A 23,079-nucleotide genomic window follows, 5' to 3' on the forward strand; every position below is an offset into this window, starting at 1 on the left:
ATATATAAAATTTTAATTTTATTATATATATATATATAAACTAAAAACCGCTTCTAAAAACTGTAAAAAGCAGAATAATGCCAATAAACAATTAAAACTTTGTAACTAATAAAATTATTTAATGGAGAAAACACAGCTGAGGGCCGAACTGTTGTCTAAGCTTTCATTCCTTTATTGTTGCTAGGAACTTCATCAGAACTGTAAAAAGTACATAGCCATGCTCTATATATATGCTGTATACAGGAATACCTAATTTGCATATGATGTGTTTAGTGGCCAATGGCCAAAGATTTCTTTTCACAATACAAAAGAAGAATTCTAACCAATGATTATGTCCTCATGTTAATACAAGGGCTAATGAAAATGTTTTCAATTCTTACCAATAGTCATTGTGATGTGTGTGTTCTTAAACAGTGATAGAACATAAGCAATGGTTCCACTACTATTACAGGGTCAGTCCTATGTTTTTCCAGCTTCTAGTTTAATTGGAAATATAACTATCAGTTAAAAGTAAACACAATAACATCGTAAAAAAACAATGGTATTAAGTATTTGTTCAACTCACTCTTAGTTAGTTTCAAAAGTTGTTATAACACACACATCACAATATATATATGTATGTATGTGTGTATATATGTATATATATATTGTGTGTGTGTATATATATATATATATATATATATATATATATATATATATATGTGTGTGTGTGTGTATATATATATATATATATATATATATATATATGTGTGTGTATATATATATATATATAGTATAATACTTGTTATTGTCTTGCAGACTGTAAACTTTGAAGAAAAATGTTTCCAACACAACAATATCCTTAAGATGTGTTTTTCTGTCTTGAAGTTTCATAAGCAGAAGCCTTGTGTGATCTGAGTCTTTTGTTGTGGGGAATCACCAGAAATTGGCCTTTTTACAACTAAGAAGAGTGCATTTCCTTCTTTTGTTCTTTGTGCACAAGGCAAGGAATGGGTGCAGTCTCCATTTTGTGGCATGGGGGATTCCTGCATGTCTTCCTTCCTATCCTGCTGATCCCACCGTTCATTTCAGAGATCAAGGATCCCTCATAGTTGAGTAATGGACTAGGTAAAGGTCTGTCTGCTGATGTAGCTGCTCCATTTCTTCAGGATGTTTTACTAGTGGTGGTGGAAGAGATTACAACTTCCAGAAAGCCTTACTTTCAGCAGGCCAGAACCTTCAAATGGAAGAAGTTCTATTAGAGAGATGGACTGATACCTATGCCACCATCCTATATGGTTAGCTTCCAGCTTATCCTGACCTGTGTTGTGCACTTTGAATGCTTTTGGTCTCTTATTTCAAGGGTAAAATGAGTTTGTCGGGTATTTGTCTGCCATGTCCTTGTGGAGCGTTGGCTGGTCAGGAATTCTGCATCTCTGCCCATTTGAAGAGCTATTGCAATCCATGGGATTTAAATTTGATAGGTTTACACATCCGTTTTTTAAGCCAAAACACCTTTTCTTGTGGTCATCACATCTGCTTGTATGATCCACAGCTTAAGGACATTATAAGTTTTGAGCTATATTTGATTATTCGTAAGAATACGGTATCTCTTAAGACTAATCTGTGGTTTCTTTGGAACTTATTTCTGAATTGTCCCTGTCCTGTTCCACTCATGCCTTGATTCCGTTGTCAGGAAAACAAAGGCAAAGTGAGGCTTTCACACTTTGCATGTGCACTGCCATCTCAGGTTTTACCTAAGTCAAGTGCATGAGTTTAGAAGACTAAACACTTGTGAGCTGCCAGAGAGCTTCATTTTTTTGCCATTAGGTGGATAACTAGTCACTGTAAATGCTGCAATGAAAAGTCAGTTTACTAGAGGAGTGGCTTCTTTCAGTAATGAGTGCAAGAAGGTTTTGGTTGCAAGCATGTGAGCCAGAGCAACTTTGTCATTGTTGCATACCTTCTCCAGGCATTATTGTTTTAAGCACAGCTCCAGGAATCTGTTTACATTTGGCATATTCTCCACTTCAAGATTCTAACTTCTCATCCTTGCCCCCTGGGCAGTTCTGTGGTGCCTTCTGCCCTAGTGGACTACTGTGAGAGATTCTGCTTAGTCATAGGATTACCAAGGAGAGTCACCTTATGTTGCTATAACAGTTGTGCCCTTATCGGCTGATCTTGTTTCCCTGATGTTAGCTGTAACAGATATGTACTTATTAGTTGATCTTTGAGGATATCACCCTTAGTGGGTCATGAATATTCTTCCTAACATCCCACTGTGTGTGGACAGTCCCCCTCCAGCCAGCCTCACTTGTTAAAAGTTCCTTGGACGTTCTTGCATATTACTTGTTAGCAGCATAGGCATTGTATCTTAACTGTTATATCTTTTGCAGGAAATGTGCTCACTAGTGGTTGGGGGTGAAGTAGTGGGCTTAGGAGCTGGGTGCACCTGATATACTTAAGTGCATATCATCGTGGCATTTGCTGGCACTGCATGAAACAAGCCGTCAAATGTGAGAGAACTTTTGAGAAGACTGAATTGTAATTGGTGAAGAGGATGAATCTAGTTGTGGGTCTCATCTAGAAGGGGCCCCTCATAGATATCAGTTGATACAGAGAAAAACACCTGTTAGTTTATCAAATATGTAAGTGAACATAACGTGTATGCTAAACAGCTTTCTCATTCATAGCATTCACCTCATTTTAAAGCTCTTTCCCATGTTTAAAATGTAAATATGAATTATTTCAGATTTTTCTCATTAGGAAGCGCCTAACTAGTTTTTTTTAATTAAACTATAGTTAACCTTGTATATGCTTTGTGTTGACTTACCTCTAGGTTTACAGCATAAGAATTTATTTAGTTTTGAAATTATTCGAATAATTATGCTGAATGTTGCTGGTATAATTGAAAGTATTAAAATGAGTGTTTAGAAATCTGTGCAAGATTATTTTTTAGTGACAGAATAGAAGGTATTTTTTGTCAGCAGTCTCACTTCTGTTTGAGTTTTTAGTCACATGAAACAAAGATGTGCGTTTACTTAGAAAAGGATAGGCCTTTTATTTGTCTTAAACTTGTATGAGAACAGATGGAACATTACTATCTACTTGCATTAAAGATCACAGGTTTTTGATTTTTAAGGTAAGTTAACAGTTGCATTTGAAAGGTTTGCACATTCCAAGTTGTGGTGTACTGCTCTTGGTTGATCTTTTAGTCTAGTTCTGCCACTGTAGATGTCCTGAAGCTGAATGACCTGTGTGTTGTCACAAGTTTACTTCAGGTGAGAAATGTGCAGTTTAGATTTAAAGCTGGAAGTTCTAAGCTTGGAGTTTCTATCCCAGTGACTGCCCTCAGTCCCATCTTTGTTGGTGGGTGTAACAGTACTTTGTATTGTTCAGTGTTAGTAGCAAGAACACATTGTCACTGTTAGCTCACTGCTGTTAAATTGTTGACTTCACAGTGTTCCCATTTCTCCTCAGGGAACTGTCTACTACAGAGGGCAGCAGAAGCACACAGTGAAGCAGCAGCACTTTTTTTGACAACACATGGGGCAAAGGTCAACCACACGAATAAATGGGTAAGAGCCAGAAAAGGACAATAAGAATTGTTAATGTAACAGTAGAAGTTTATGCAAAAGTCAGAGTTTTCGGACCTTTGAAGTATACTGGTTCTCTTCTGTAGAACATATTTTGGTTGTGTAATGCATTCAAGCTTTCTTAGCCTTTTACCATGACAAAAACAAAATATGGGGGTTTCAACAATATGGAAGTGGCAGGTGGGGTGGGTGAGGAGGATTGTAACTTTACCAGTGCTTAGCAAGTAATAATAAAAATGCACAGTAATGGTTGATTTTATTCTGCCTCTCAGTGAAGTGCTTAGTACCAGGGCACATTGTGACATAGTGATCAATAGGTGTATCACTACTGTTGGACTCAGAGAACAAATCCACTGCCAACTAACATGTCAGAAAAGTTTACTTTTGGTGTCACAAATAAAAGTTTTCATCACACATTTCTTTGGTTGGAATTTTGCTTTCTTTGCCTTGCAGATATCTCATTCTCAAGACTGATGAATATTGTAAGGCTGTCAGGGCAGGGGCCTCATAAAAATTAGCTTTTTGTCCTTTGCCTTTTTAGAGAACTTTTTGTCTACTTAATTGTGGTTAGATAGACTGGGATAACATCATTCATATATTCTGTCAGAAATTGTGAAATCTTTACACAGAATGGGCTTCACATTCTTTGCACTTAGGAGCAACAGGAAGACTGTTCTGGAGACCTTTATCCAGCTTGTAACTGATGCACAGATAAATGTCTGTGTTTTTAGCCATTCTGAATAAAGTTGTGTTCTGTCAACAGTTAAGTCATTGTTTGGACACTGAGCATACTGTGAAGGTATTGATGATGATGCTTGTCTTATTAACCTCAGCATGTGTCAGTTTTCATTAATTAAATGACTCTTCACTTGAAGTTGGTTACAGTTTAAATTTTTAGTAAACAAATGTACATCATTTGCATTAAAACAGATGTTTCTTTGTGCATTCATTGTTTGCTGTTATATAGAGTCATTTTCTTGTAAATCACATAAAATTATAACCTGTATTATTTCATTGATTGCAATAATTGTTTGATCCAATATTTTTTTGTCCAAGTCAACCTTTAGGTTGTCTTATCTGATTGGATCTGACATAGGCGCCTTATTCTAAAGCTGTATACCCAAGGCTCTGACTTCTCCCCTTCCCACAAGTCCTTCCTCTCCACTAAGTTATCTCAGGTTTCCTTCGTCACCTGAAGAATTCATGTGTGTATCTGAAAGCTGCTCTTCTCATGATATGCTGCTGCTTATTCATATTGTTAGTACTATTATTAGCGTTATTGTTAGTTTCCTAGTTTATATAGCTATTAATAACTTCTCTCTTACCCCTCCCCTTTAGATTATTACTTTTCAGCTTATTGATTGTTGCATAGTATTAATAGTTTACATAGCATGCATGTGCTTTCTCTAGTTTAGGACAGCAGTTTAGATCATAATTATTAGCTTTATTTTTTGTAGTGTTTTGTTATTGTTGTTAGTTCCACAGTATTTATAGAGGGTTTCTATTAGTGGTCCTGTTTATTAGTATGTCAGATAAAGTTCAAGGGTTTAAAAGGTGTACAGCCTGTGGGCATAAGATCCTGCTGCAGGGCCCACACTGTGTGTCTCTATTGCCTGGGTGCTGCCCACTTGGAAATAGATTGTGAAGCCAGTGCTGCTTTTGGTTCTAGAGCCATTCAAACTAGGAAAGAAAAACTATTCTAAAAATTCTTATTCACTCTCATACAGGCTCTTCTCTTAGATTCATAGATTATTACTAGGCTAACTTCCCTCATGGACCATTTTAAGCCTAGCCAATTATCACCTGTGAGAATCCAACCCTGCACCTTGTTTTTCTGAGGTAAGCACCGTAATCATTATGCCACCTTCCCTTAACTTCTACTTCCTTAGAGTCTCCAGCAAGAAAAATGGACAAGCTGAAGCCAAAGGAGAAAGACTGAGAAACAAGCCTAAAGTAAAAAGCAGATTCTAAGAGATAAGACAAACCATGAAAACGGTCCCTGGATTCACTAGTTTCTCTGTCTGGATTTGAAGATGCCTCGGAATTAGATCCACAGACCCCTTAGATTCAGCCTTCTTTACCTTGTCTCCGTTTCTCACTGGATCTAGTAAACCCTAGGTTGCATTCACTTGCTTTACAAAAGAAAGGGTTTTTCAACTGCCTTCTGTAGCATCGTCCACAAGGTTGCCTCAGTCATCTAGAAGCCCTGCAGAGTTCAAAGTCAGCAGAGTGATTAGGACATTTGAGGTCACAGGTTCAGCTTGGGATTCTCTCAGTGCCGTCCACTTCAAACGTACCTGGTATAGGTCCAACAACCCCCACCCCCACCCCACCCATCCCATGTTATCTCTGATACCGGCCTGCTCTTTGGAACCAGTTTCCATGGATCCAAGCTCTAACAGTGCACCTTTGCCAGAACTTACAACCCAAGTGACTTTGACTGTGGCAATATTCCTAACTCTCTCGACTCTGAGGATCTCTGATCGTGAAAGGTCTCAGAGCTGAAGTGTCAACATTGGGGCTTGGGGACAAGGCTAGACTCTGAAATTCTCAGAGCCATCCCTCTCTCATGGACCCTTGGCTCTCCTCAGCTCTGGTCTGAGGTCAGCTTCAGGGTTAAGGCTGATCGAGGCTGGGGAGTTTACTGCTCCACTGTTGGATGGAAACTTCCCTTGGCACCATTTGAGGTGTTTTCCTTGAGCTCAGTTCAAACTCAGCCTCAAGGGGATACTGTTTCTCTTTTTACTCATTCTCATTGAGCAGGGGCAGTCAGTACCTGTGGCTTCAGAGGCCTTTTGCTATATAAGCTCCCAATCCAATTCAGATCTTTCTGAGCATCCCTTAACAGAGGGCCACATTAAATGGAGCACTTGTCTTCTGCTACAGAGCAAGCCACAGAAGATATGGATTTGGACAAGGGTGAGGGCTTCATTAGATCCCCTTGGAGGACAGCACCTTTGGTGACATCCTCAAATTAAGAACCATTACAACAATGCAAGGATACGGTAGAAGGACACCGGACTACAGGGTGTAAAATCTACCAATTTATTAAATAAACCAAATATAATTGTCAGCAAAAATGGTCTGTTGAAGCTTGACATCCTTTTCATCCCAAGTACAATGCAAACAGGACTTCATTAGAACAACATATTGCAGTCAAACCTTTCAGACAGGCCCTGTGTATTGGAATCAGTATTTTCAGATGCATTGGTTCCTAGTTGATTTAGTCATTTTGGTGCACCTATGCTTTTCTGTTTGGGATTGAGATCCTCAAATTGATGAAGCAGCAAGGGGGTGTTTGGTTCATGGATGACCTATCACCAGACAAGTCTGTATTCCTTGAAGCTTTTGAGTACTGGCTCATTTGCATCTTGGGTCATACCACCCATAGACCCTTTGATAGACCTAGTAAGTCCAATGGACATGTAAGGACTCTGATGTGGTGGAACCTGTCCCAAAGTAACCTAATGGGATATTGGAAACCCCCCAAGGACAAACACTGGAGCAAGGGTCCACCAGTAGCGGTGGCCATAAAGAAGGAGCTGTATGAAGAAAGTTAATCTAATCATCCCCCTAATAGAGAATTTTGGGCATTGGACAGGTTTGGGAAATGGACATGTGCTTCAACAACATTTGCACTCTGAGAGCTGAACTATACAGCCCACATTACTCGTTCCTGAAAAAGAAAAAGAGCTCAAGTCACTCTCTGGTTACCTGCCTGCGGATGTTCAAAAGACCATGGACTCTCGGATATCTACCCTTCAGTATGTCTCCATGAGTTTATTGTCCAGTCCAGCTGATGGTCCAGCCGGGGCAGCGGGCACCAGCATCACTGTGCACCCGATTTACTAGATGCATTTTTGCGATTTCATGGAAAGCTTCAAGATGGCTTTGTTAACCCCCCCTTTGATGATTACACATTTTCTTTCGGCTTTTCCCAGTTAGGGGTCACCACAGCGGAACTCTGGTTAGCTAATGATTGGCAGTGGATTTTTATGGTGCCAAGGTCTTTGGATCAAAAGTGAAAGATACGCTGACCTAGTGTCAACAGGAAGGGGAAGCCTTCTCTGCAGTAGGAGTCTATTCTTCTCTCCCCAAGGGACCTTTTCCATGAATGAGAGGAGTGGCAAGAAAATTTGGTTCAGAAAATCGCAGGGTTATTACCACAGGCCTCCTGCAGATAGATCTCCTCATGGCAGATGAATAGGTAACTCAAATGGACATCACCCCAGAAGCAGAGCCAGACTGCATAATCAGAGTTTTCACAGTCAGTTTACCAAAAAAACTCTACCAGCATTCCTGAAAGGTTGCCTGACTGCTGTTCACTGGAGGTAGTTGGGGGCACTTTCCCTGAACCCGCAAGTCTGGCAGAACATCACATGGGTGCTGAGGATAAAAACCAGAGGCTATTCAATTCCATTTTCTTATCAACCAACAAAAAAGAGAGGGGTTCCTGCTGTCCTACCCAGTCATTGGGAATCAGCAGAAGTTTCCAAGCCACGTAAAGCCATTTAACAGGTCCCCAGGACCAGTAAAGAGTTTGGCGTCTACTCCCAAGTTCTTTTTACTACCCGAGATAAAGGGAGACCTCAGACCAAGTTTGGATCGGAGTCATTTCATTTGTGAAACGGACAAAATTCCAGATGGTCACATTACAGTCCATAATACCTGTTTTGAGGAAAGACTATTGGATGGTGCTGTATGGATCTCCCGGCTGTCTGTTGTCAAAGATAGAGCCACAGTCTAGGAGATTTCTCCATTCCGTCTGGGAGCCATTCACAATCAGTTCAGAGCACTGCCCATCAGTCTCACCATAGCCCCCAGTGTGCTTACCAAAGTTAAGGCAATAGTGGCAGCACACCTTCACTTCCTTAGTGATCCAGGTTTTTCCATATTTAGATGATTGCCTCCTCACAGCTTCGACCAACAGTGGGACCTTCTGCTCCACTTAACGCTGAACCTGGGTATTATGGTCAATCAGTCCGACTCTGCTCCTCCCAACCCAACAAATATAATTCGTAGGAGGATAACTAGACACATCCTTTCAAATAGCCAAGTTATCAATCTCCAGGGTACTTTCTCCGACTAATCCCCACAAGTAAGACTAATTCTCCGACTACTAGGTTTAATGGTTTCAACCGTTAGACTAGTATACTATATGAAGGTACTTCAGTGGACTCTTTCTATGCAATGGGCCCAAGCACATATCCACTGCATGCCAATTATCATATCACTCAGATTTGTAAGGATCACATCAGGTGGTGGCTAACTTCCTCATCAGTTACAAGCGGCTCTCCGTTTTGCCCGACAGTCAGTAGTGACAGTGACCATGGATGCCTCCCTTTTGGGATTGGGGGGGGATGTTATTTCCAGGTGAGGACATTCCAGGGTTCCTGGTCACATCTGGAGGCCAATCTTCACATCAGTGTCTTGGAGATGAGAGCAGTCCTAATAGCATTGCAGGCTTTTCAGGGCTTCCTCCCCAAAGGTGTGATTTCTGTACAGTCAGAAAACATGATCGTGGTCTGGTATATCAGCAAAGGGGGGGGGTGGAACCTGATATCCTCTTTCCTCAGGAAACCATGAGAGTGTGGCAGTGGGCAATGTCTTTGCATCGACTTCTGACAGCAGCGCATATCCTGAGGACATCCAGTATATTAGTGGGCAAACTGAGCAGAACTATTCGATGCCTCATGAGTGGTCTCTCATGCAATCAGTGGCAACACAAATATTCAGCCCACAGGGACCAACTTTGCTGTGACCTCTTCACTTCATACCCAGACAACAAATGCAGCAGTTGCTTTGCCCTTACCCTCCACAGGAACAGTCACTGAAGGATGCTGTTGTCCACAGTTGGTCCCCAGGTCTCCTAATATGCCTTTCCTCCTATCCCCCTTATAACTGAGTTTATTCAGAAAACTAGAAGATGCAATACCAAAGTGAGTCATTGCTCCCTTTTGGCCCCAGCAAGTTTGATTCCAATTTCTGTGGCTTCGAGTACATACTCCATGAAAGTAGTATCAGTATCCAAATTTTGGTCACCCATCTGGACTGCCTCCTGCAGACCAGAAATCTATGAAATTGGCAACTTGGTTTGTCCAATTCTGACTATAGCCAGAGATGCCAGGCTACCTGCATTGGTCATGTATATTATTTCAGCCTCTCAGAAAACAGTCCACCAAGAAGATATACTATAGTAAATGGCAAAAGTTTTCCATATGGGCCTTATTAAATGGCTTGGATTGCTTCTCAGCACCTATTTCCTCTGTTTTGGAATTTTTGTCAGAACTCTTCAACAGTCATTCCAGTTTTTCAACCATCAAAGTGCAAAAGGCAGATATCTCTAATTTTCACATTGGACAAAGTGATACTGCTATAGTGTCTTTCAAGATTTCTAAAGCATTCATTAAGGGAACCTTCCTTCTAAGGTCATCAGTTAGGAACCCAGGTGCCTGCTTTGACATATTACTATTTTACTTCAAGCCTTGACTCAACCCCTTTTTGAGCCAGCAGCTTCAGTGGATTTCAACTTTCTTTTGTGGAAAACAAAATTCTAGTTGCAGTCACTTCAGCCAAAAGCTTTCCTGTAAACTCCCTTATTTGCTTTTCCACAAAGATAGGGCATCAAGTCCTAACTCGTCTTTCCTTCCCAACATGATATTCAGATCAAATCTGAAATTATCTATTGATATTCCACTGATATCTTTCTATTCAATGTTGCAGTATTCTTTATATATGGGTTGTATTCTGCCAATCGAACCGACATTCAGCCTGTATACAAAAGCTTAGAGCCACTGCCTGTATGTGGGATGTTGCACAAAGGCACAGACAGTGTCAACCATAAAAGGGACGTCTGCAAGTACAGTCTTCAGAACTTTTTCACCGCCATTCGGAAAGGTTGACTTATACATTCAGTCTGCCATTGGATACAGTTAGTGTCATCTTCCGCTTCAGATAAGTTCCCCATAAGGGATTTAACATATTGCTACTGCCTTTTGTTTTTGTTAATGTCATCCAGAAAGGGCAAGTGTAGGTGTGGAAGGCAAATTCCACATAGATGGCCACGAGCTTTGCTTGTTTTGTTTAGGGCCTAATCACGACCACCGGGCCTGCTCTGTTTGTCAGGCCTTTGTTCCTAAAATTTTGCGCAGTCATCTGTCGGCCTTGAATCTATACTTGGAAAACCAATGACTCAGTGTTTGGCTAGGGATGCGATGGAAGGTTCCGTGAGTGCTTCTGAGCCGTCTGTTAAGAGGAAGCTCAGCAAGGCCAGGCCTTAATCCTCTTTACCTGCACCTACTCCATCTGATGGTACCCCTTGAGGTGATGAAAACCTGGTGGTGCGACTAGAGGTAGGGTCCCCTCCCTCTGTTGGTACTGGTATAGAAGCCATCAGAAGTGTGGATCCTAGCACATCTGAGGCTATGCAGACACCTGGTTCGGATGACTTGGGGGAACCATGGCTCATTATTGCAGAAGACTCTGGGACTGTTCCAGCTTCTTTGTCTATAGAGTTAGAGGTTAGGCTTATGTCCACAATTTCTCCCCAATAGGAGAAACATGTTAAAAAGAAACAAAAAAACTAGACATGTTCCTGCTCCTCCTATCCATACATTGGATTGGGAGCTTTTTTCAAATGGTCTCATTAAAGCTCTGAGGCCTATGGCTCCAGCTTCTCCTGTAGCAAGCCCAGTCTTTTCCTCTTCCCCGGTACTACCGTCGGTGTCCCAGGGGCTTTCTTCAGGGCAGCCTGGGGAATTGCATATTCATGACACGGATTCTAAGGAGTTCTCCTCAGGTGAAGATTCCTTAGCATATTGCACCCACATCCCATCTCCACTAGAATATGCTTCCCCGGAGGAAGAGTCCAGTGGGGGTGACTCTCCTGTTGAAGAGCTTTCCTTTGGGGAAGCTATTAATAAAATGAGGAAATACTTTGTGGGATTATTTTCAAATCTCAAGAGGACAAAAGAGATTATGAATTACTCCAGCTGGAAGCTCCTGTGCCTTCAGCAGTTCCACCAGGCTTGTCAGCCTTATTTACTGTCTTTAAGGCAGCATCTAAGACCCGAGCTCACAGGCCCCTGCACCTAAAAGAACTTATCATTTTTATAAGGTCCCTGAAGACTTCAAGTTTCTTTTTAAATGCCCCTCAGCTGACCCAGCAGTGGTTTCTATTACTTTTGGTAAATCTTCACAGTGGTTGCTCTCTACCACATAGCTTCCTTCTGACAAGGAAAGAAAAATCTTGGAAATATTGGGTAAAAAGGTTTATACCTGTTCCACCTTGCGTATCAGGACTTTAAATTATCAGACACGCATGTCTAGGTATGCTTTTCCTCACTCAGGCTACTGAGGCTCTTTCCCCATTGCTTGACTCTGAGACTAAATCTTTGGCCTTGTCACTTCTATCAGCCTCCTCCCAGGTAGTTAGACACTCAATCAAGTGTAGTTATGATACAGTTGAGGCCTCTTCCAGAGCAGCAGCTTCTGCTTTTGTTCTCCGAAAGTATTCCTGGTTACAGCTCCAGGCACTCCCTGATGATATAAAAACAAAATTGCTTGATACTCTCCTTGATAATTCCTCCCTTTTTGACAAAGCAGCTGCAGAATTGTTTAAATCACTGCAGGAAAAAAAGACAAAAAGCTTCAGGATTTGAAACACCTGCTTGTTTCACCAGTTCCAAAATTTCATAGGAACTTCCCAGCCAAGACGCCCTTTGTCAGGAAACCTGCTCGCTCCTCCACTTCTGCTCCTTCTGGAACTAGTCCTCGTAAGTCTTTCAGGAGAATCCACAGGTTATGGCCATTACTTCTCCTGCTGCCCCTTTTCAGCAGCCCTTTCAGCCTAGACAAAGTCCTCTGTGACTCTGCTCTCTCTTCCAAGTCATATCCCCTTGTGTCTTCACCTCTCTTTCCCTTTCTGCTTGGATGGAAATCACTCGAGACCCCTGGGTGATTCATTTATCCAAAACAGATATTTTATGACTTGGGAGACCCTTCCTCCCTTTGAGGGAATACCTCAACCTTCCTGCAATCAACTTTATCTGCTTCTCTAGATTCTTGCTCAACTTTCCTATCAAGGCATCATCCAGTCTGTCCCTCCAAACCAAAAGAGGAGGGGATTTTACTCCAGGATGTTTCTGGTTCCAAGGAAAGATAGTCCTTGGAGGCCTATGTTACATCTTTCCCTACTGAACACTTTCCTGGTGGTGCCTTCTTTCAGAATGCTATCCCTGCCTACTCTCCTTCCCCTGGTGCCTCCTCGAGCCTTCTTAGCTTCTCTGGATCTCAAGGATGCTTATCTGCATATCCCTATTCATCCACACTTCAGGACGTTTTTGCGTTTCTTGGTGGGTTCCTTGCATTTTCAGTTTACTGCCTTGTCCTTTGGCCTTTCTACTGCTCCAAGGGTATTCACAAAGTGTCTGGCCCCAGCTATTGCCTGTTGAAGACTAAAAGACCTACAAGTCTACCCATACTTGGACAATCTGCTGTTTCTGGTCATCAGTCCATATGTGTTAACCCAGCATCTGAACATGGCCATTCCCTTTCTGCAGGCCGTGGGTTTCTCAATAAATTTAAAAAAAAATCAGCCCTTTCACCAAGCCAGGCTCTATTATTCCTGAGGTGCAGGATCCGCACAAACTTGACGATGGATGTTTTTTGTGTTTCACTGTTGCAGTCATTACACTTGGGTTATCTGCCTGCAGGTAGCCCTTAGTCGGCCCGAATACCAGAGTCTTAGTATTTCTGCGTCAGATGCTGTCGCTTCTTCCGTGAAGTCAGGTCAAGGGTATAAAACAGGCAGCCGACGCCATTACATCAGTCTTTCTTGCCGAGGAGCCCGAAGCAGAAGCAGTTCGCAAGTGCCGGTCAGCCACTACCTTAAATTTTTGTTTTCGAGTTTGTAATCCTGAAGTCTTCTAAAGCTAAGTACCCCGTTGGGGACCCTTTTTTCTTGCTCTAACCGATGTCAGAAAAAGTTAACAATTGTCTTGCCTGTGGAAAGCAAATACCTCACAGAGAATTTCATTGTTACTGTGTCACCTGTTTAGGTCCAGACCACGATGTCCCTCGCTGTTGGTTTTGTGCCTTGTTTAACGCCTGAACCATTCATTGTCGGGCTATATTTTTCGCTAAATTCTTTTGCTCTTGTTCTCTGTATTCCGAAATGGCTTCGGTAAGCCATCTGACTACCGATCTTCAGAAAAAACGTAAAGCTAAAGACAGAGACTGACTGCATAGGTCCAAAACTGCCACCGACGCTTCCATTAAGCTAGTCGCCAGTCCGCCAGTACTCAGTGAGGTGCCTTTGCAGCCCCTGATGCCTGCTTCTGTGGATTCGCAGACCTTTGCTGAGACCCATTAGGAGTCCGGTATGCCGCAAGATGCTTCTTCGACTATGGAACCTGGGGATGTCTTTACCTTGGATGGGTCTGGAGCCACTGTGCAGGTACTGGCTTCTGGGGGTGTATTTCGACCTACCGATGTTCGGATCTAACTGACTTCTTCGTTTTTAGCCAAAACTACCAAGTTTCTTAGGCCCAGAGTACACACTTTGCCTAGAAAACTGACGACCAAAGTGCATGCTGAAGTTCCCATGCCACAAAAATAAGTGCTTAGAATGGCTGAAGACCTTATCACCCTAATTAGGGGAAGCAAGCCTTCCCCTGCTAAAAGACAAAGATTTGAGTTTCTTAATGATTCTACAGACCAGGAGTCCAATGACTCTGACCCTTCTGATTATTAGGACATGCTCTTATCAGCCTATGAGGATTCAGATCCATCCTCTGTGCCTCCCTTCCAGAGGATTTTGCTTTTGGTGAAACCTTGCATACTTTAAGAGAGCATTTCCTCCGGGAATGCCAAGACTATCCTCAGTCCAAAAAGAGACTCAGAGAATTTTTAGAGTTGCCTCAGCACAGGCCTCTCTAGCTATACTCCCTGTCCTGGATGTTGTAGATGATATTTTTATGGAATCCAGTCTTACTCCAGATACATTACTCCCGGACCCTAGGAAACCTGACAGGTACTACAGAGTACCTGATTCCCACAAATTTCTCTTCAAGAATCCTACTGCTGATCCAGAGACCATTTCCCAGGGACCTAAACGTATTAAGGCTACTACAGCCAAAAATCTTACCCCTTCGGACAGGGATTCCAGAGCTTTAGACAGATGGGGTAAGAAGGTATATACCTCTGCAACTCTTGGCATCAGGGCATTGAATTACCAGATGTTCACTGTGTTTCACTGTTGCAGTCATTACACTTGGGTTATCCTGCTGGCAGGCAACCCGCAGTCGGCCCGAGTTCCAAAGTCTAGGTCCGGTGTCGGTTGCTGTTGCTTCTTCCCTGACGTCAGTGCGCCGGGGGTATAAAAGATGCAACCGACGCCATTTTCTTAAGTCTTTCTTGCCGCACGGTGCCCGAAGCAGAAGCAGTTCGCAAGTGTCCGTTGGCCGACTCCTGAGATTGTCGAAATAGAGTTTCAGAACCGAAGTTTTCAGTAAAGCTAAGTACCCCGTTGGGGAGACTTTTTCTTGGTCCAGACCAATGTCAGTAAAAGTTAACAAGTGTATTTCTTGTGGGAAGCAAATACCTCATAAGGAATTTCACTCTTACTGTATTCCTTGCCTAGGCCCTAACCATGACGTTACTAGTTGTCGGTTTTGTGCTAGATTCAACAAACGCACTATTAAACGTCGATTTGATTTTGCATTTCTTTACTTTGGCCGAAGGTTTAACTATATAATGCTGTTGGAACAGCTGACGACCGGAATTCATAAAAAACGCAAAGAAAAGGAAAAGGACAGGCATCTGAGGTCCAAAACCGATGACGAAGCCTCCTCTAGGCCAGTCGCCGGTTCAGTGAGGCGCTTTCGCAGCCCCTGACACCCGCTACCTCTGCACCACAGGCTGTTTCCGACTCCCACCTGGCGACAACTAGGCCTCTGGATACTCAAGGTATTGGGCCTACGGAAAATATTCCCTCAGATGGGTCCAGAGCCGCTGAGCAGGCATCGGCTTCTGAGGGTATTTTCAGACCTTCACAGCTTGTTATTAAATCTTCTGCAGCAGCCAAAGTACAGTCAAAGACACCATTAAAGACAAAGAAACAAGTAGAGCATTCTCCTGGACAGTCAACCATGCCAAAGAAACAGATGCTTAAAATGGCCGAAGACTTAATTACTTTGATCAGAGGTTCCCATCCCCCTCCTGATAAAAGGCCTAGGCAAGACACTGACTATGATTCCTCTGACCAGGTTTCTGTATCCTCTGATTCCTCTTCAGATCAGGGCTATTCTCTTCCTCCCAATGAGGACTCTGATGCTGAAGAATCTATACCTTCAGCCTCTCCGCCTGAGGATTACTCTTTTGGGGAAACTCTGCACACCATGAGGGAACATTTCCACTGGGAGAGCCAGGATTATTCAGAGTCCAAGAAAGGGCTCAGATTTTCTTTTACTGCCTCAACACAGGCCCCTGCCTATCCCCCCTGTGCTTGATATAGTTGATGATGTTTTCTCTGAATCCAGTCTGTCTCCTGATTCTTTACCCCCTGCACCAGTCAAGCCAGACAGGTATTACAGGGTCCCTGACTCTTATAAATGTCTTTATAAAAACCCTGCTGCTGACCCTGAAACAATTTCTCAGGGTTCCAAAGGGGTTAAGGCTTCCACTGCTAAAAACCCTGTTCCCTCTGATAGGGATTCTAGAGCTCTGGATAGATGGGGAAAAAAGTTTACACTTCTGCTACTTTAGCTGTAAGGGCTTTAAACTGCCAGTTTCACATGCTTAAATATCAGCAGTACCTCTTGTCTTTGTTAAAACAGAAAATGCTTACTAATTCACAGAATCCTGGCAATAAGGAAATGCAGAAATTATTGCATACAGATGAACAAGTGGGAAAGCATACTCTGCAGTGTGGTTTTGATTCATTAGAGGCTTCTTGCAGAGGTGCAGTTACAGGCTCTGTCATTTGAATGCATGCTTGGTTGAAAGAACAAAGTTTACCTGAACATGTTAAAGTAAAATTATTGGATGCTCCATTACAACATGATATTTTGTTTGATATTAAGGCAGAAGAGGTGTTAAAGAAAATGGAGTTAAAGCAAAATCTATGCAGACAGTAAAGGATTTCTTACAGGTTCAACCACCTAGGTTTAGTAGAAACTGGCCTTCAAAAAATTGGTCCTTTCAGGTGTCAGACAGGCCACAAAGAGGCAGATACAGACGCCCAAGAGGCAGATCTCAGCCACAAGGCTCCTACAGACCCAAACAATGGGGGTGCTTCTGCCCCTAAAGGAGGAGAAGACAAATCGCAACCTTATAGGAAACAGTCCCAATGACTTTCCTCTACAAAAGCCAAGCACTTAACTTTTGGCAGCACCCCTAGGGGGAAAGCTAGCACTTTTCGCACAAAATTGGCACATAATCACCCAGGGCAAATGGGTACTGAATATAGTCCCTCAGGGTTACAGGTTCGACTTTCACACTCTTCCAAAATCAAAAGGTATCCCGGACCTGCCACAAAACCGATGGGCAGAGGCACAAAAGGAAATTGCTGCTCTCATGGACATGGGAGCTATTCAGAGAGTACCACAACAAGAACAGGGACAAGGATTTTACTCAAGACTCTTCCTGGTTCCCAGAAAGGACAAAGCATGGAGACCAATACTGCACTTCTCAATCCTAAATCCTTTCCTGGATGTTCCAGAATTCAAAATGTTAACACTGCAGCAACTTCTACCCATGCTTGGCAAGAAGGCTTGGCTAGTTACTTTGGACCTCAGAGGCATACCTTCATGTCTCAATCAGACAATCTTGCAGAAGATACCTCAGATTCATAGCTGGCTCAATGCATTAACAATTCTCCCCACTGCCCAATCAGACAATCTTGCAGAAGATACCTCAGATTCATAGCTGGCTCAATGCATTAACAATTCTCCCCACTGCCCTTTGGCTTATCTACTGCGCCCAGGGTCTTCACAAAATGCCTAGCACCAGTAATTGCATTTTGCAGACAAAGAGGAATTCAGATATATCCCTACTTGGACGACTGCCTTATTCAAGCAGAGAGCAAGGACATTCTACTAAAGCATCTGGCATTTGTAAAAAGATTATTAAATTGCCTAGGGTACACAGTAAACGAAAAGAAATCAAAACTAGTGCCGTCTCAAGAGATAATATCCCTGGGTGCAAGCTTAAATACAACTGCCCAAATGGCTCATCTCACGCCAGACAAACAAAGGTAACTGACTCATTACTTTCAAATGATGGCAACAAAGACCCAGCTCCCTGCAAGAAAAATTCTGCAGGCCCTGGGCTTCATGGCTTCTTGCATTCTACTCATTCCATATGCAAGACTGCATACGAGGAAACTACAATGGTACCTAAAAAGTGTTTGGACTCAGCATTGCCACAGCCTGGAAACAATAGTGACTATAATTCTCTGTCTACAACAGGAGGTTCGAAGGTGGTCCAGGGCCTGTCACCGCAACAAGGACAGCCCTTTACCTTACCCACTGCCAGGCAGACAATAACAACGGATGCATCGGATTATCCCTGGGGGGCACATATGGCAGGAAAATGTATTCAGGGCACGTGGCCCAAGGAACAAATGCATCTTCACATCAATCAAAAAGAGATGCTAGCTGTACAGAATGCCCTGACAGCCTTCAATGATCTACTACATCCAGGACAACTACTACTAAAGGCGGACAACACCACAGTAATGTGGTACATAAGCCAGGGGGCACACATTCCTACCCCCTCTGCAGGCAAGCCATGACTCTGTGGAGCACAGCACTGACCTATCAAGTACATCTGCAGGCACAATTCTTGCCAGGAAAGAAAAATACACTGGCAGACGAACTAAGCAGAAATCTCATGGATCCGCACAAATGGAAACTAAATCCACAGGTTTTCAGCATGATAACAAGGACATGGGGATGCCCGGATATGGATCTTTTTGCTTCCCCTCACAACTGCCAACTACAGAAATTCTGCACAAGAACTTATCCCTCACAAGCATGGAAAGTGGATGCTCTTTCATTCAGCTGGAAAACCCTGACAGTTTATGCCTTCCCTCCACTGCCTCTTCTTCCCATGGTACTCCTAAAAGCCAGACGAGAAGCCAAAAATGATTCTGATTGCCCCAGACTGGCCACGCCAGCACTGGTACCCAATCCTAAAGAGCTTGTCTCGAGGACCAGCCTGGCCTTTACCTCAAATTCCTCATCTTCTGACTCAACAAAACAATCCGATTCTACACAGTCAACTCAGAACCTTAAATCTGGCTGCATGGCAGATAATTTAGCCACTCAGACCACATCTCTCTCTAAAGCTGTTATGGATGTCATTCTAGACGCCAGAAGGCCCAGCACCAGGAAATCTTATGCAGAAAAATGGAAGAGATTCTGTGCTTGGAACCAGGCACAATGACTCGAACCGCTTGTTCCAAATATACCTCAGATTTTACAATACCTAACTGAGATGCTGGACAAAGGCCTATCCTTTTCATCTGTTAAAATCCATGCCTCTGCCATTTCAGCTCATTACAATACGGAACCTCCAATTTTTTTCACATCCACTGCTAAGGCAGTACCTCAGAGGGGCAAGAAACATAAGACCCCCAAGGAGAGCACCAATACCTACTTGGGACCTCAATTTTTATTAGAAAAGCTCACACTGCCTCCTTTTGAGCCAGCCAACACAGCTGATATAAAATTCTTATGGAAAACTGCTTTGCTCCTAGCAATAACTTCAGCAAGAAGAGTCTCAGAGTTACAGGCATTAATGGTAGTGGAACCTTTCATAATTTTTCATCAGGACAGGGTCTCTCTAGGGACGAACCCAACATTTATGCCAAAGGTGGTTTCCAGTGTTGCTCTTAACCAAACCATTCATTTGCCAACTTTCTATCCAAATCCCCAGAATAAAGGGGAGAGACTTCTACATACTTTGGATATACACAGACAGCTACGATTCTACTTGGACAAAACAAAAACTTTCAGGAAAAACTGAGCAACTGTTTGTAGCTTATGCTGCAGGATCACAAGGAAAGCCCATCACAAAACAGACAATTTCATAATGGATAGGACACTGCATTCGCTTCTGCTATGCACAACATGGCAAATCAGTGCCTAAGGGCGTAAGCCCATATTGTACCAGAGCAGCAGCCACTTCAGCAGCCTTTCTCAGAGGTGTACCAACCAAAGACGTTTTAGAAGCTACAACCTGGAGTTCAGTGCACACTTTCACTAAGCACTACCACTTACCTCTCTAATCTAAATCCAGAGCAGGCTTTGCCACTGCAGTTCTGCAGGGCCTGGTAGCCTCTCCTAATTCTGTTTAGACCCAGCCACCCAACCCCCACTTTGGGATTCAACCCACGTGTAATGATTGCAACAGTGAAACACGATGAACATAGTACAGTTGTGTACCTACCATAAATGTAGATGTTAGAGTGTATTCACTGTTGCAGTCCAGGTTACCCACCCACCATCCCCCTTTCTCATTGCTGGGTCCTTTTTGTACTTCTCAACTCCCTACAACCTATGTGATGTCTTTGCTTGTAGATGAAGGAAATGTTATTTTGGTACATGCATGTTTTTTGACATAATTTTTTCCAGCCTTCCTTTTTGGGGGCACCTGACATCTGAGGCAAGAAAAACTGAAGAAAATGGCGTCGGTTGCATTTTTTATACCCCTGGTGCACTGACGTCAGGGAAGAAGCGACAGCAACTGACGCCGGACCTAGACTTTGGAACTCGGGCCGACTGCGGGTCGCCTGCCAGCAGGATAACTCAAGTGTAATGACAGCAACAGTGAATACACTCGAACATCTACATTTATGGTAGGTACACAACTGTACTTTTCACATGTTGAAGTACCAGCAACATATTATGGAACTAATTAAACAAAAAATGGCATTACTTCCAGATTGTGCAGAAAATAAAGATTTACAAGACCTAATCCATTCTGCAAACCAAGTTAGCATACTTTGCAGTGTGGCTTTGATGCCCTAGAGGCTTCTTGTAGGGCTGCAGTCACTGGGTCTGTACTGAGAAGGCATGCTTGACTGAAGGAACAAACATTGCCAGGTCATGTCAAAATTACTAGACGCTCCTTTAAATAAGGACTGTTTGGCACCAAAGCAGAAGAAGTTCGTAAAAAGATGGAAGAAAAAGCCAAAGCTATGCAAACTGTCAAAGACTTCTTACAAGTGCAGCCACCTAGATTCAGTAGGCATTGGCCTTCAAAAAACTGATCCTTTCCAGCCCCTTCCAAGCCTTCCCAGACCAAACCCAGGGGAGGCAGGCCACCCAGACTACAGTCTCAGGGTATGCAGAGATCTAAACAATGGAGTGCCCCCACATCAAAAACAGGGAGTGGTAAGTCACCCCCTTATGGAAAAAGTTCACAATGACTTATCAATTATCCTTCCCAGCCCTGCCCTGTTACTTGTGCCCCTAGGAGGAAAACTTGCCCTTCATACAAAAAACTGGATGTCCATTACTCTGGACCGATGGGTCCTAAACATTGTATCCCAGGGGTACAAATTCTACTTCATTCACTGCCAACCCCAAGCAGGTTTCCAGACCTTCCTCCAAACCAGTGGGCAGAGGCTCAAGAGCAAGTACTTTCCCTGGTCAATATCAGGGCTATTCAACCTGTTCCACTAGAACAAAGGGGTCAGGGTTTCTACTCCAGACTTTTCCTGGTGCCGAGAAAAGAGGGCTCTTGGTGCCCAATCCTGGATCTATCAATTCTCAACACCTTTCTGGTGGTCCCAAAATTCAAACTGCTTACACTGCAACAGCTTCTCCTTATGCTAGCCAAGGATGCAAGGTTAGTCAGTCTAGACTTAAAAGAAGCTTATCTGCACACCCCCATAAGGAAATCATGCCGAAAATATCTACGTTTCAGGGCAGTCTCTATGCACTATCAGTTCTCTGCACTTCCCTTTGGCTTATCTACTGTGCCCAGAGTATTCACAAAGTGCCTGGCTCCAGCCATTGCATACTGCAGGCAGAGAAATATCCAAATTTTCCCATACTTGGATGACTGCCTGATTCAGGCATATAGTAAGGAATTGCTACTTCAGTACCTTGCATTTGTAAAAAGCCTTCTCACTTCATTGGGGTACACCATCAACAAAAAGAAATCACAACTGGTGCCCAGTCAAAAGATTGTATTCCTGGGAGCAAGCTTGGACACATTCCCAGATGGCATTTCTCACTTCAGAAAAACAAATGTATCTGACAAACTACTTCAAACAAATGGCCACCAGAACCCAGCTATCTGCAAGGAAAATACTGCAAGCCCTAGGGTTCATTGCCTCATGTATTCTACTAATTCCATATGCAAGACTGCATATGAGGAAACTTCGATGGCACTTAAAAAGTCTTTGGTGCAAACATTCTCAGGACCTGTAAACAGTAATTCCTATCATACCTTGTCTAAGGGCAGAGTTCCTTTGGTGGGTAGAAGCATGCAGCCGCAACAAGGGACTGTTTTTTACTCAGCCCCTTGCCGCCCAAACCCTAACAACCGACGCATCAGACTATGCATGGGGGGGCCGACATGGCAGGCAAATGCATTCAGGGCCACTGGAGCCCAGGACAGATTCTCCTGCACATCAATCAAAAAGAGATGCTAGCTATACAGAATGCTCTGACAGCCTTCAAGCACGTAATCCTTCCAGGACAACTGCTTATAAAAACAGACAACACCACAGTTATGTGGCACACAAAAAAGCAGGGAGGAACTCATTCTTACCCCACTATGCAGGTTAGTCTTGGCCCTGTGGAACACAGCCTTGAGCAACCAAGTGCATATGCAAGCTCAATTCCTGCCAGGCAAACAAAATTCACTGACAGACGACTTAAGCAGAAATCTCCTAGACCCACACGAGTGGAAATTTGGAAATTGGAGCCCAACACCTTCAACCTTCTGATTCAGAGGTGGGGGACACCGGAGGTGGACCTCTTTGCCTCCCCCGAGAACCACCAATTGAGCAAATACTGCACCAGGAACCCTCACAACAGGGCCTGGAAGATGGATGCCCTATCCTTTCAATTGGAAAACCTCTCAATTTATGCCTTTCCCCCTCTGCCCCTTCTCTCAAGAGTACTAAAGATAAAACAGGACAGACCAAGGGCAATTCTTATTGCCCCAGACTGGCCATGCCAGCACTGGTACCCATTCTTACCCAGCCTGACAACAGTGACACCGCTTCTCCTTCACCAGACTCCTACCCTGCTGTCTCAGCAGGAGGGGACAGATTTTGCATCCACAATTGCCAACACTAAACTTTAAAGCCTGGCTTATACATTGAATACCCCACCGGCAACCCTCAGCAAACAGGTGCTGGACGTCATTCTTGAAGCCAAAAGGCCTAGTACTAGGAAATCCTATGCTGAAAAGTGGAAAAGATATTGTTCTTGGAATCCATCTCAAGGGAAGGACACAACTGTGCCCTCCTTACCTCTGATCC

The 23,079-nt window shown here is 43.3% G+C and overlaps 1 protein-coding gene across 1 annotated transcript in view; it reads left to right on the top strand.

Moving 5' to 3' along the window:
• ANKFY1 (ankyrin repeat and FYVE domain containing 1) overlaps positions 1-23,079 on the top strand; it is a 1,799,901-nt gene that overhangs the window by 642,250 nt on the left and 1,134,572 nt on the right. Inside the window, exon 15 of the mRNA XM_044082101.1 lies at positions 3,460-3,557. Within this exon, the coding sequence (XP_043938036.1) occupies positions 3,460-3,557 (98 nt within the window). The remainder of the gene's footprint in view (positions 1-3,459; positions 3,558-23,079) is intronic.

The sequence above is a fragment of the Protopterus annectens genome, chromosome 9.part0 (genome assembly GCF_019279795.1).
Source record: "Protopterus annectens isolate FY-2018-M chromosome 9.part0, PAN1.0, whole genome shotgun sequence".
Taxonomy (NCBI): domain Eukaryota; kingdom Metazoa; phylum Chordata; order Ceratodontiformes; family Protopteridae; genus Protopterus; species Protopterus annectens.